The sequence below is a fragment of the Dendrobates tinctorius genome, unplaced genomic scaffold, assembly GCF_039654945.1.
Source record: "Dendrobates tinctorius isolate UK_male_01 unplaced genomic scaffold, ASM3965494v1 ptg000029l, whole genome shotgun sequence".
NCBI lineage: Eukaryota > Metazoa > Chordata > Amphibia > Anura > Dendrobatidae > Dendrobates > Dendrobates tinctorius.
The window spans coordinates 115,861-129,438 of NW_027361697.1; the positions used below are offsets into that span (position 1 = coordinate 115,861).

The window sequence follows — 13,578 nt, forward strand, 5'->3', positions numbered from 1 at the left end:
GGGGCTCCTGGGCTCGCTCCGACTCACAGGCTTCGCAAAATTTACCCGGCTGCGCCTTAGGCAGCCTGACCCCACAGGAAACGCAAACAGCGTATAGGAAAGAGTGAGCTTTCCCTTTGCCAGACATATTGCAGAGTAGGGTAGGAGGAGGAGGGTAACCCCTTCCTTGACAACCAGTGCGGCACTCGAAACGGGGTTGCACTCACCCACCGGTAACGTCCCCCCTCTTCCACGGGGTGCTCTGGACGCAGCGAAAACCCTGAGACGTGGACGAGCTGCTTCACGTGCCGTTACTCGCCGGGGGCACTGCGGTGCACCTTGGAGAGAGGCGGCGGGGCTTCCGACCGCACTCCGGCGAGGAAATGCGAGGAGGGGGAGGGGGGGCGGGAGCCTCTGGTCACTGTGCGCGCCCGCCGCGCTCCCCGTGCCGCCGGAAGTCAGTGGGCGGGGCTTCCGGCCCCCACCGGAAGCGGCGGAACTCGCGGCCCTCCCCATACAGCGGGGACCGCGGCCGCCGGCGGAGCTTCAGCCGTACTCCGGCGGGGACCTGCGAGGAGGGGGAGGAGGGCGCGCGCTCCCCGGACACTGCGCGCCCGCCGCGCCCCCCGGGCTGCCGGAAGTCAGTGGGCGGGGCTTCCGGCTACCACCGGAAGGGGCGGGCAGGCCTCGCGCGGCCTTGCGGATCTCCCCATACCGCGGGGACCGCGGCCGCCGGCGGGACTTCTGGCCGCAGAGCGTCTGCTGCCGCATGTGGCACTACTCGCACCGGGTTCCACCGGGGAGAGAGTCGGGCCCTGTGAGAAGAAGTAACCCCGTCGGGCGGGGGAACAGACAGCCCCGCGGCGCCTTCTGGAGGGTCCCGTTCCGGGGGGTGACCCTACAAACAAAGGTGAGCCTGCCGCCGGGGGGGGCTCTCTTGGGGTGCTCTCAACCCCATCCCTGGGCGGGGAGGGGGAGGCTACTGGGGGTGGATGCTTCGATCCCCTGGCTCACCTGCGCCTCCAACTGCACCCCTGGTGTCACTACCTAGGGGTGGAAGGGGCCAACCTGAAATCCCGCGTTGCAGGAGAGGAACAAAACGTGGAGTCCGTTGGGGATCGCCCATCGCTCACACGTGCTCGCCCGTTGTAGCTCATGGGGAAATCGAATCCTCTCATCAGGATGCGTTGCCCCTCTTTACAAAATAAAAAAGAAAAATGGTTGTCTGGGGAAAAGTCCCAGATGTGTCCCTCGGTGCGGGAGAGAAAACACGTGGAGGACTACTCACACGTGGTCGCCCGTTGGTGATTTGGGGAGATCGGACCCTCTCTATAGGATCCGTCGCCCCTGTCTTATCTTCAAAGAAAGGGAAAAAGAGAAAAAAACAAACAAACAAAAAAAAAAAACCTAGTCTGGAGCTCCAGACTGCGTGTGCCTCCATCAGACACTAAGCAAAAACTGAGTTACGCCCGGTCTGGGGGCGAGGGTGTATGCGGCGGAGGAGGAGCTAACTCTTTTTTTGTATACTTAGTGTCAGCCTCCAGACGGCAGAAGCACACACCCACAGTCTCTGTGTCCCCCAATGAGACGAAGGAGAAAAAAGCTTGTAAGCGCTGCGCTCCTGGCCTAGGAAACAGGCCACCTCTGATAGGTTACCAGCCACCTCTTCATTCTAAGGAATGAGCTGTAAACTATAGAATTAAAAATTCCTAAGTTCTTAAAAATGGAAAAGATTTTTTTTATTGTAGGCAAATTGCCAAGTTGCTTATTTTTACAAGAACTGACATTAACAATTTAAGATAAGACTTTCCGCTTTAAAAGGCGTTTTCCACTACAATGGTATTGCTAACTTATCCTTAAGGTCCCGTTACATTTAGCGATGCACCAGCGATCCCGACAACAATACGACCTGGTCAAGATCGCTGGTGCATCACTAAATGGTCGCTAGAGAGCTGCCAAACAGGCAGATCTCACCAGTGATGCAGCAGCGGTCGTTACTTACCTGTCAGACGGCAGCTCTGGTGACAACCTGGAGTCGCTCGTCGGCGCCAGCAGGAAGCAGACAACGAGAAATGGACCAGGACGATCTCGCAAGATCAACTATATCCAGCAGGGAGCGGGGTCAGAGGTAAGTGCCACATGTAGCGGGATCGCTAGCGAGATCGCTGCTGCGTCACAAAATCGTTGACGCTTTAGCGATATCGCTAGCGATCTCGCCATGTGTGAAGGGGGCTTTAAAGTAGGTGACTAATGCATCAGCGGGGGTTCTACACCCAACACCCCCTACCAATCTACTGTCACCATGTGCGGCCAGGTGTGAACAGTGCATATATGGGACACCACAGCGCCGTCAAAATGTTTTTTTTAGTACAAACTACCGTAACTGTTCACCTGAATAGGAGCTACAGTAGTCAGAAGTAGCCACTAAAACTGTTGGCGGTCTTCGCAGAAGGGCACCCACTAATCTTGAGAAGAGGGAATCTCGCTCCAGCCCCCAATCTTAGCAGCATTAATAAAATGAATGACGTTAACAACAAATAACACTAGCGCATTTGAAAGTCGAAAAAAAGGTCATTCAAAGCAAGTGAATAAAAGTAGCCTAGACGGAATTATTTATTCTCAGAGTTCCAAAACAAGCCGATCTACGCTAATGAGGATGGAACCTGAAGGCAAATTTACTCCACACGACTGGACAATTACTAAAGCGAGCCGCAGACAGATATTTCTGATCAGTAAGCAGGAGGAAACAAGACATTAAAAATGATTTGCCGGCTATCAGCCCACAGTTTATCCCCCTTTAAGCAAGATGTAACTTGTTATCTCGCTAAGCAGAGAGAAGCACCGATACCTACACATACCAATTATCCCATACTCTCTCTGGCTTTGCATCATGCAAAAAAAAAAAAAAATAACGCTCAGAAGATACAAGGGATCATCATCATTAGCTATGCTGTAAAAAGACGGGAACATTTGTGCAGCTTTTATAAATAAAACCATACATTCATTGGTTAAATCCTGTTCTCAAAATCTAACAAACACGTTATTAAAAGTACATCCAGAAACGAATAGTAGAAGCCAAATTTCGCTTTTTTTTTTAAAAAAAAAAAAAGGGATAGTATAGGGGTTTAAATTACCCAGAATACCAATACATCAGATTTTATGTATCTATAATTACCAAAATTGCCCCCAAATGCTATATTCCCCATAGTCAACGTAACCTGCGTCTTTGTTTCCGCCCACCCGCGCTCCCATCCACGTCTGCCCTCCCGCGGTTATGTCACCAACAAGCCAAGAAACCCCTGACCTGAAGATGTGACGTCCGTAATGAGAAGAGGCTGCCGAGAAGTTATTTTCCGTTGAAAGAATGAACGTGCCTTCACAGATGCCGCACAGAGTCGTTGAATCTCACATATGCGTGAAGTGGAAGAAAACCGCTCGCCTTGTCTAAGGCTAGTTTCATACTAGCGTTCTCGGGCGCAGGGCCGCCGCTTAGCTCCGCCCCCGGCCGCGCCCCCTCCGGTCAGCTTCTCCTAGGATCGCATGACGCTGCATGCGATCAGCGTACCGTATATTTAGCGTTGGGTACGCTAACCATGAACAACGCACTGTGTTGCATCTTTGTGCGCCAGTAAAATCATACTAACGCATGACCAGCGCATGGTCAGCGTACCAACGCTAAATATACGGTACACTGATCTCATGCAGCGTCATGCGATCCTAGGAGGAGCTGATCGGAGGGGGCGCGGCCAGGGGCGGAGCTAAGCGGCGACCCTGCGCTGCACCCGAGAACGCTAGTGTGAAACTAGCCTAACAGGACAAAACAGTAGGTAAAGTCTGGGGGGGGGGGGGGGGAGATAAGGTGGGTTGAAAAATTAGAAAGATGAATACCCTGGGGCAGACATATCGTTGGTGCAACCAGTGCAGCCACAGAGGGACCCAAGAGGTAAGGGGGCCCACTTCTACCTCCAAAGCAGGTGCATTATGATGAGCTGTTGGACTGCGAAGGGTCCATATACTGTTCTCTCACAGTGGGCCTCTTCTGTCTGTGTCCATCAGTATGAAACCTGCAAGGGACACTAGGAACCGTAATTTTGGCTGACCTGTCCACCACCGCTGCACACAGCAGAACGACAAAAACATTTTTTTATTCAGTTAAGAGGGTAAGTAGATGCTTATTACTATTCGTCATAGTAAATGTTAATTCACCATTGTAAACTTTTTTCTTTTGTATTGCTATGACACAGTTGCAACCATCTTTTTATTTTGCGAACATCTCTCAACGATTAGGCAGAGTCTTGCTTGAATACGTATATTCAACACTTTTGGGACTTCAATTCTCATGCAAACCTGTGTGTCTCCATGGTAACAGAATACAAAAACCATGTGAAGTCAGATCCTGTTTCATTTCCTTCCACAACTTGTCCCATAGTTCTGGCTAATGCATTCCTCATTTATATTAAATTATTTTTCTTTTATTTACAGTATGCATGAATTAGGGATTACGGGTTACGGTATAGCTTGGTTGAGGGAGCTTTATTTCTAATTTTTTTTTTATGTAGCCATTCAATATTTTAACCCCTTAATGACCGCAGATACACCTGTAAACGACGGCAGTTAAGGGTACTTATGCCTCAGCGCTGCTATTTAACGGCGCTAAGAAATAAGTGTATAGCGCCCCCATAGTCGGAATTTCTCAGGGGTCTCCATTACCGAGGGTAGCCAAGACCCCAGAGAACATGATTTGGGTTGGTTTTTACCGACCCCAGTGTTGCGATTGCCGTTATTAACAGAATAACAGCGACCACAAAACAAAAAGTCCGATTTCCCATTTAATTTCTCTCTCCTCTGATGTGATCGCACATCAAAGGAGAGAAAAATGGGGTTCCCCGATACCGCCGGTGTCCCTGCACCCTCCTGCATTCTCCGGTCCTGTCCCGAAGAAAATGGTGGGTGCATGTGCAGTGCGCCCGCCGAGATCTGCCAGCCGGCACCCGGATAGATCATATCACAGTAATAAAAATAAAAAATAATCAATCCCCCTTCCTTTATCAACCCCATAGCTAGGTAAAATATGGTTGGGATTAGTGTTGGGGTTAGGGTTGTGGTTGGGATTAGGCTTGTGGTTAGAATTGAGGGGTTTCCACTGTTTAGGCACATTAGGGGGTCTCCAAACCCAACATGGCGCCGCCATTGATTCCAGCCAATTTTGCGATCAAAAAGTCAAATGGTGCTCCCTCCCTTCTGAGCCTCGCCATGCGCCCAAACAGTAGCTTTCCCCCATACACAGGTTATTGGCATACTCAGGAGAAATTGCACAACAAATTTTGTGGTCCATTTTCTCCGGATACCCTTGTGAAAAAAAAAATTGGCTCCAAAGCAAACTTTTTGTGAAAAAAAGCAAAATGTTCATTTTTTCCTTCCACATTGCTTTAATTCTCCTGAAGCACCTGAAGGGTTAATAAACTTCTTGAATGTAGTTTTGCGCCTTGAGGGGTGCAGTTTTTAGAATGTTGTCGCTTTTGGGTATTTACTGTTATACTGACCCCCCCCCCCCCTAAACTCACTTCAAATGTGAGAAGGTCCCTAAAAAAATGCTTTTGTAAATTTTGTTGGAAAAAGGAGAAATCGCTGCTCAACTTTTACACTTTATAACGTCGTAACACCAACAAAAAAATTATGTTCGTCAAAAGTTGACATGTGGGAAATGTTAGTTCTTAACTATTTTGTGTGACACCACTCTGATTTAAGGGTACAATAATTAAAATTTTGAAAATTGCTAAATTTTCTAAATTTTTGCCAAATTTCCGTTTTTTTCATAAACAAAACGCGGATTATATCGAACAAAGTTTACCACTAACACGAAGTACAATATGTCACGAAAAAATATTCTCAGAATCAGTGGCAAATGTTGAAGCGTTCCAGAGTTATAACCTCAAACTGACAGTGGTCAGAATTGTAAAAATTGGCTTGGACATCAAGTACCAAACTGGCTGTCACACTAAGGGGGGGTTAATAAGTTTTTAACTTATTGTTGACATTAAAGCCCCTGTTTTAATAGAATTGATTGGAGGGAGGTTTGGTCAGAGAACCCCACAGATTGGTCATCTGAGGGGTAGAAGCACTCAGATCAGCGGAGCAAAATGGCGTCTGGGCCCCCATAAACTTTCGTTTGAGCCGCTATGGATCTGCTCAAGCCTGAGAATTTCTGCCCCATGCTTTGAGTGATCACGGGCAGACCGAGGACCTACTAATAGGTGCTATGTATAAATAATAATAAAAAAAAAGTTGATCCTTCTAATTAACCCTTTAGCTTAGCAAAAAAACTGCCCTAATACTGATACAGTAGTCATAATCAGGACTGTGAACGCCAAGTCCCAATAGCAGGGCCGTTTGCTGCACAACGGGCGAGCAATCATATTATCTGCACTCCGCAATCAGGAAGCGTCAGATCATTTACGTATGCTCGCTGAGCGCCATTTGCTGGCATTTCATTCATGGAGACTGTGATAATTGCCCTTGCAGATACTGCTTCTTGCAAATGAAGTCCCCGTGTTTCGCTGCAATCTTGGATTTCTTCCTGCTTCAACGAGGATGTGAATCGGTTCAGAAGGTCTCCATTTCCATCCATCTGCTCGCTATCATACATAAAACAAAGTCGTAGACGCACATATATCCTTTACTGTACTAACAAGACGTGAAAGTGAGAGTGTTCACAGGACGGCAATGACAGATGGGACCTTATTAGCGGAATAAAACATCTCAGCGTGGCGGTCTTACACGAGGAGGCAATTCTTGTTAAGATGCAACATAGATTCCTTTTCTTGCAAATAAATCTCTGCTCGTCACTTCTGCAACTTCAGTGCTGACCCTCCACTTTTAGCGGGAAGATCAAGGTTGGATACATCAAAGGCTCCTGACAAAAGACTCGAGCGCCAGGAAGCTTTCTGCTGCCTACTGACAAACTGACTTATTTTCGAAGTGCCGCGACTTTTAACCATTGAGGGTTGTTTATATCGGCAATGTTTCCTACAATGAGATCTTGCTGGAAGAGAACGAAGTACCGCACATGAAAAACCTGGAGATGAACGGCACAAAGCCTTCCAGTGACTATCTAGAAGACGATCTTGCTGTGTAGTCGCTCACAGGCTCCAATTATAAGAAAGAAAAGCGCGTCAGATTGAGCAAACAGTCGAAGAAAACGTTCCTAATGACTTGGGGAAAGCCGCCATGGTCCGGGTGATTCAAGTCCAATTATCCAGCATGCTGACTGCCTCTAATGCCCCAGGCCAGCTAATATGGTCAGCTATGGGGGTCGTCTCTGCTTTGTCTTCGGATCCAGCACCTGAAGAAGCCCTAACTGCTAAACTGTCAGTATACAAACAAATCAAAAACATCCGACCCTCCGGCGCAGTCTTTCAAGACAGAATCTCTTCAAAGTGAATCAGTGAGTAAACCGCCAGCCTAATGTTAAGGCCCAGTTAATCATACTATTATTGGCTTGCATTAACATATCGAACACCTGGAGAAGGAGTAAAACCATTGTTCTCAGCAGCACGTTTGTCCTGTAGAAACCGGTGATGTGCTAAAGAGAATGATATTTTTTTGTGCATAGAATTCTGGTCGGCCATTAAGCGCCCTCCGATAGGCTTGCAGTGAGCAGTCAGGGATTGTCAGCAGGTGTACATACATCTTTACATCCCGTTATTAACCCAAACACAGCAAATGATGGCTGTGCTAATTAGGCAGCATCTGCTTTAATAGCAGTGAGCTGAGCTCCACCAGCTGCTGTTAACCGCTTACATGCTGCTGTCAATCTCGGACAGCCAGCGGCATTAAAAGATCACAAACTAGGAAAGTGCACGTCATTTCACGCTATATCAGGGTAAAACTTTTGAGACAACAAAAAAAAAAAAAAAAAAAAAATAAGGTGAAGAGGAGGAATATGACCAAAATTTGATGACGTGGTGAATCACAATACCAGGTAATTTTTAATCACATAATGAACCCACACACTGTTCAATATTAATAATCCGTTAATTTCGTATAAGACTCAGTTCTGTACATTGTTTTAGCTGACACGACATAGGCTATTTAAGTTTAGCTTGAGGTAAATGTCAAACTCCATATATACCGAGATCACGTGCTTCAAGAGACGTATATAATTCATGGCTAACTGTAGAGGTCGCTCGCTCCTTCCCTCACCATCATGAGACACAGACGCAAGATGTCATCTCTTCACGGACATAGCTGAACAGCTGGTATGTAACCTTGCTATTTGAGAAGCTGAACAGAGCCAGATGCCATTTTTACCATTTGCCATCCCAGAGAAAGAAGGTGACAAGCTTAGCTATGAACTAATGGACAATCTCTCTTTCACCTATTTTATGTTTTTCTGTAATAATCTTTTCTTTGATGGAAGAATCCAAATAAACCACTATATTTTTATCTGGTAACTAGTCCTAAGTATTTTACAAGGATAAGCATTATTTTACACACACCTTGGACAAATTGACGGTCCTTGTATCTCTCTGGACTTGGCTCATCCTAGCATTCATGTATTTTCTATAGGGGGAGTAGAGTAAGCTGCTGACAGACTCTTCCTGCAGCAGCCCATAACCCAGGGGTTTAATATGCCTGACCTTCTTTCTAGGCATCATCCGCCTACTCATAACACAAATCCTGCAAATCCTGTCTAAATCAGCCCTAACATGTATGGAGGCATATGGTCTGATATAGTCAGTGCATGCAGGGATAGGGTCAGCGCTTGGTTAGGCACGTCTGGCACCTTCCCCTGCTCCCCCATCACCAGTACGCAGCATACAGAACCCACATAAGATAATTTGGCATAGTGTCTACTCTAAATAAATGAGAAATAAAATGAGAGAAGTCGTTTTTTTGTATTTCCGGCATAAGAGATACACAAAGCGAGAATGAAAGACAACAGCACAAGTGGCTGACAAATGGCTTCCCCCAATTCTCCTTTCACTAAAAGTCCGGACGGTCATGACAACTATAAGGCCGGGATACTCCTATATGCTTTCTTTGTGCACTGCCTGACAATAAAGGTCACCACTGCACTGTGCGGACATCAATCACAGGGATGGGACAGGATTAGATGCCAGGCACAGGAATCATTGGCCAAAGTCTCCGCAGGGACGATAAAGTCTACATCTACCAGGATAAGACGATACGTCTCACCCTTCCCCAATATGTACGGCAATCAGCGATGATCCCTGCTCAGCACGGTACAGGCCAATCGTCTGATGTGAATGGGGTCCTCATGACTCTGCCCCCAGAAGATGATGTCTGAGGATAGAAGGATCGGGCAGTTGAAGCATAAACGCCCCATTACCAGGGCCTTGTCAGGCCCTCCATGTAAAGCCCATTAGGGCGCGGTAACGATGTAGAATACTACATGCGGGGGGGATTCAGGCTTACTTGGATAATTAGTATGTTTCTCCTCATTTGCCTCCATTTTCCAGCACCCTTCCTTGTCATCCGTGTGACCTTGTTATCTCCGGCAGTGTTGCACATTGCGTTTGTGGAGTGACGTTTTTTTCATAGCAGTGGGCGTCGGGATACCAGTTTCTCCCGACTCTATACAATATTTACTGAACAGACATATACAGTGCAGTATAATATTTTTTACTTTTTTATTTTTTTTTTTTACTATTAACACCCCAATAACCGACATGTGACAATGTATATGCTCCGAACAAAATAAGAACAAAGCTAAAAAGTTGTCCAATTTTGCATACTCCCTGCTGAACCCACTCAGGGCCCCACAGAAAAAAAAAATCAGTGCATGCTTTCCTCTCAGTGTTGCTGTTCCAGCGATGTCAACGTTGCTGATACCGGAGGGTGACGTGGGTGTTGTGTTATGTGACCCCTGCAGTCAATCAGCAGCCGACTGACTGCAGCCTTTTGGCAGAGCAGACGCCCAATCTGATGGCATAATGATGATCTGCAGCTGATCAACGGTCGCTGATTGGCTGCAGGGGTCTTACGACAACACCCCCGGGAACAGCAGACATCGCTGTTACACTAAAAAAAATAAATATATTACAGATGATACACACAGTGAATACACACACAGATGATACACACGTAGATAATACACACATTTGCCTGTAATATCACAAGACATTTCTAGACCAACGGCTTCTTCTGCCAAACAGGACAGAAAGATGTGCCAAGAGCGCCACCAAGTGTCACCAGTAGGAATAACAGTCAGCGCTGATTTCTGAAGGCAGATATATATACATCATGGGAGAAAAATTTCTGCGCTGCAATAATAAATCAGTAAATAAAATCCAATGGCAGCTAAACAGCGATAAATCTGTCATTCTGGTGAAGCGCTGCTGCGAGCGGGTGACAAATCATGGCGCGGCTCTCACTTAAGGCATAAAATGTGCAGGTAAATGGCATTCTGCAGATTATGTAATTTTAAATGGGTTGGAAGCAACAGAGAAATTTAACCCATTCGCAGCCACAAAGATCTAGAAAGGTTGCTCTGCGCAACACAGGTGTCACGTCTCGCAGTCCACGCTGACGTGGCGGGCTTACCTGGATACAATGCTGGAGCCATTATACAGGTCACTGGCATAGGAGAGGGTGGCGAGAGGGCGCACAGAGTTATAGCGGGTAAATTTGGATAAACACTCTTGAAACTCATCCAACTGACTCACTGTCCTACTGTCATCTGTCCGGGAAGAAAGGAGGCGAAAGGTGAAAACACAGAACAAAGCAAAGCTTACACCTTACACAAGTCCTACATGCCATGTAAATGGCAGATGGGTAATGAGGACCTGGCAGGTCACTGTCATAGATACTTGTTCTGTTATGAACAAAGCAATTTTGGAGAAACTTTTACGGCTACCTGATTATTTGCAGAACGGTGGGACGACTGACCCCTCCACTGATAAAACAGAGCAGTGTCATCCCAATTACTGGACAGGAATCCTGCGACAGCCGTAAAAACATCTCTTTAGTCCATTATACACAGTAATATCAATCAGATGGACGGTAGCTGCTCTTAAAAAGTCCACAAAATAACCCAGACGTCAGAACTTGTGCACGTGTCCAGCATCTGCTTGCTGACAGATCTGTAGCCATGATCGTGCACATAAATCATGGACACAATTACTGCAAATCTGCCTGAAATTCAAAGCCCGCCATGTACTGAATATTCTGCATGGCCCCAGATGTGCGGCCGGTGGCGGCTTTTTAAGGCTATGTGCACACGCTGCGGTTTTTGCTGCGGTTTTGGCCCAGCGGAACCGCAGCAGTTCCGCAGACATGGTACTTTACCATGTAAGCCTAAGGGTTTTCAAAACCGCAGTGCTCACGCTGCGGTTTTTTCCACGCGGTTTTGCTGCGGGTTTTTTTCCGCAGCATGTCAATTATTTCTGGGGATTCTGCTGCGGTTTCACACCTTTAACATAGTAGAGGTGTGAAACCGCAGTCCAAAACCGCAGGTCACTTTACCTGCATCTCCGCGCGGAAAAAACCGCAGCGGAATCCGCAACGTGTGCACATAGCCTAAGAAGTCGCTCCTCACTCAGCAGCGCAAGCAGGAGAAACTGGAAACAGGAAAGTGTCTGGGAATGGATATGATGTGCTGAGGGGGCACCTGCCGGACTGGAGGTACAAAGCATCTGCATCCTGATCCCATTACCCAATGGTTAAAGAAGGCATGAAGTGCTCACAGGGGCTGGATCAGACGGCAGTGGGGTCTGCTTTGTCCTTACAACTTCCAGCTGCACAAAAGCAGTGGGAGAAAGTGAACGCAAATACAAAGGAAGATAAATGGACGACAATCAGAAAGGCTCATTTTATCCGTGGTTTGGCTGGGATCCTGAGCAGTCAGTGGAATTATAAATTCCTCCCATCTACCAGGAGAGGGCACTCTTCAGCAGACTACTTACCAATAGAAACACAGACCCTTGGACCCTGTTTGTAAATATGGCCTAAGGCATGAAGGGGCTTCCTCTATTGAAATCCCCCCACAAGGGAAACAAAGGCTAAGGTGCCTCCTATCAGCATTTCTACTCTCTATGGGCAGGACACTGCGGAGCCAGGCTTTCCCTGGAGAGACAAAAATGCCATTCCCGTATGCCGGTGAACTCTTGATGATTGACAGTTCGGATCCAAATCATGGCCGAGCCGCTGGCCCTAATAGTACGCTCTCCGCTTTTGAGAGTACAGGTGGCTTTGTATATGCTGTATTGAAGGTTGGTTTAATCCTGTTAACCAGCCTGCATCGGTGCAGCGCTTATAAGCTCTATAGCAAAAAGCCTTTAAGTGCTGTTCATCTTGGCTAGGAAAATGGCCACTACTGAAAACTGCAATGATGGTGGGTAACTTAAGCTACGAGCACTGAACAATAAAATTTCATGAAATTTGAAAAAGGAGATTTTTGTGTACTCACCGTAAAATCTCTTTCTCTTAGCCTTTAATTGGGGGACACAGAACCGTGGGTGTTATGCTGCTGTCCACTAGGAGGCGACACTATGCATAATCTGAAAAAGATTAACTTTGGCTCCTCCTCTGCAGTATACACCCCTGGACGGCGTCAGCCTTCTCCAGTTTTGTGCAAAAGCATTAGGAGGAATATACCAGAAACATAACCATGCCTGTAAGAAGGCTACCATAAACGAGCTCAAACAATATGAGAACCCAAAAGTAACAACGGCCCGCAAGGGCAACAGGGTGGGAGCTGTGTCCCCCAATTAAAGGCTAAGAGAAAGAGATTTTACGGTGAGTACACAAAAATCTCCTTTACTCTGTCGCCTTATTGGGGGACACAGAACCGTGGGACATCCCAAAGCAGTCCCTGGGTGGGAAGCAGTGGACGAATATTGTACTGACAGTTCCCTAAATTTGGGGTACTGCCGCCTGCAGGACCCGTCTACCCAGGCTCGCATACGCTGAGGACTGGGTATGCACTCTGTAGTGTTTTGTAAATGTGTGCAGGCTAGTCCAAGTGGCTGCCTTACACACTTGATGTGCCGAGGCTTGATGCTGAATGGCCCAAGAGGCCCCTACCGCCCGCTAGAGTGAGCCGTGATACCGGCCGGAAGAGAATTGTTAAGGCGGTAAGCTTCTTGAATGGTGGACTTGATCCACCTAGCAAGGGTGGCGTTGAAAGCCGGTAGGCCCTTGCGAACGCCTTCTGGAAGAAGGAAAAGTGAATTAGACTTCCGGAAGGGAGCAGTCCTAGACACGTAAATACGCAATGCCCTGACAAAGTCTAGCGCATGCAGAGCCTTCTCCACTCTATGAACGGGAACGGCCAAAGAGATGGTAATGAGATTATCTCATTGAGGTGGAAGGTGGACACAACCTTCGGAAGGAAGGATGGCACTGTACGGAGAACCACCTTGTCCTGATGAAAAACCAGGAAGGGTTGTCTGCAGGAAAGAGCTGAAAGTTCGGACACCCTGCGTAGCGAGGTGATTGCCACCAGGAAAAAACACTTCCTGTGATAGAAAGCGGAGTGAGACCTCTTTTAGGGGTTCAAAAGGAGGTGTCTGTAGTGCTGTCAAGACCAGGCTGAGGTCCCACGTCTCCGACGGATGTTTGTAGGGGGGAACCAAT

The 13,578-nt window shown here is 47.3% G+C and overlaps 1 protein-coding gene across 2 annotated transcripts in view; it reads right to left on the reverse strand.

Annotated features, from left to right (window-relative positions):
• Positions 1–13,578, reverse strand: part of COP1 (COP1 E3 ubiquitin ligase) — a 146,919-nt gene that overhangs the window by 82,402 nt on the left and 50,939 nt on the right. For both annotated transcript variants that reach the window (XM_073571282.1, XM_073571283.1), the window contains exon 11: positions 10,546–10,681. In XM_073571282.1, the coding sequence (XP_073427383.1) occupies positions 10,546–10,681 (136 nt within the window). The remainder of the gene's footprint in view (positions 1–10,545; positions 10,682–13,578) is intronic.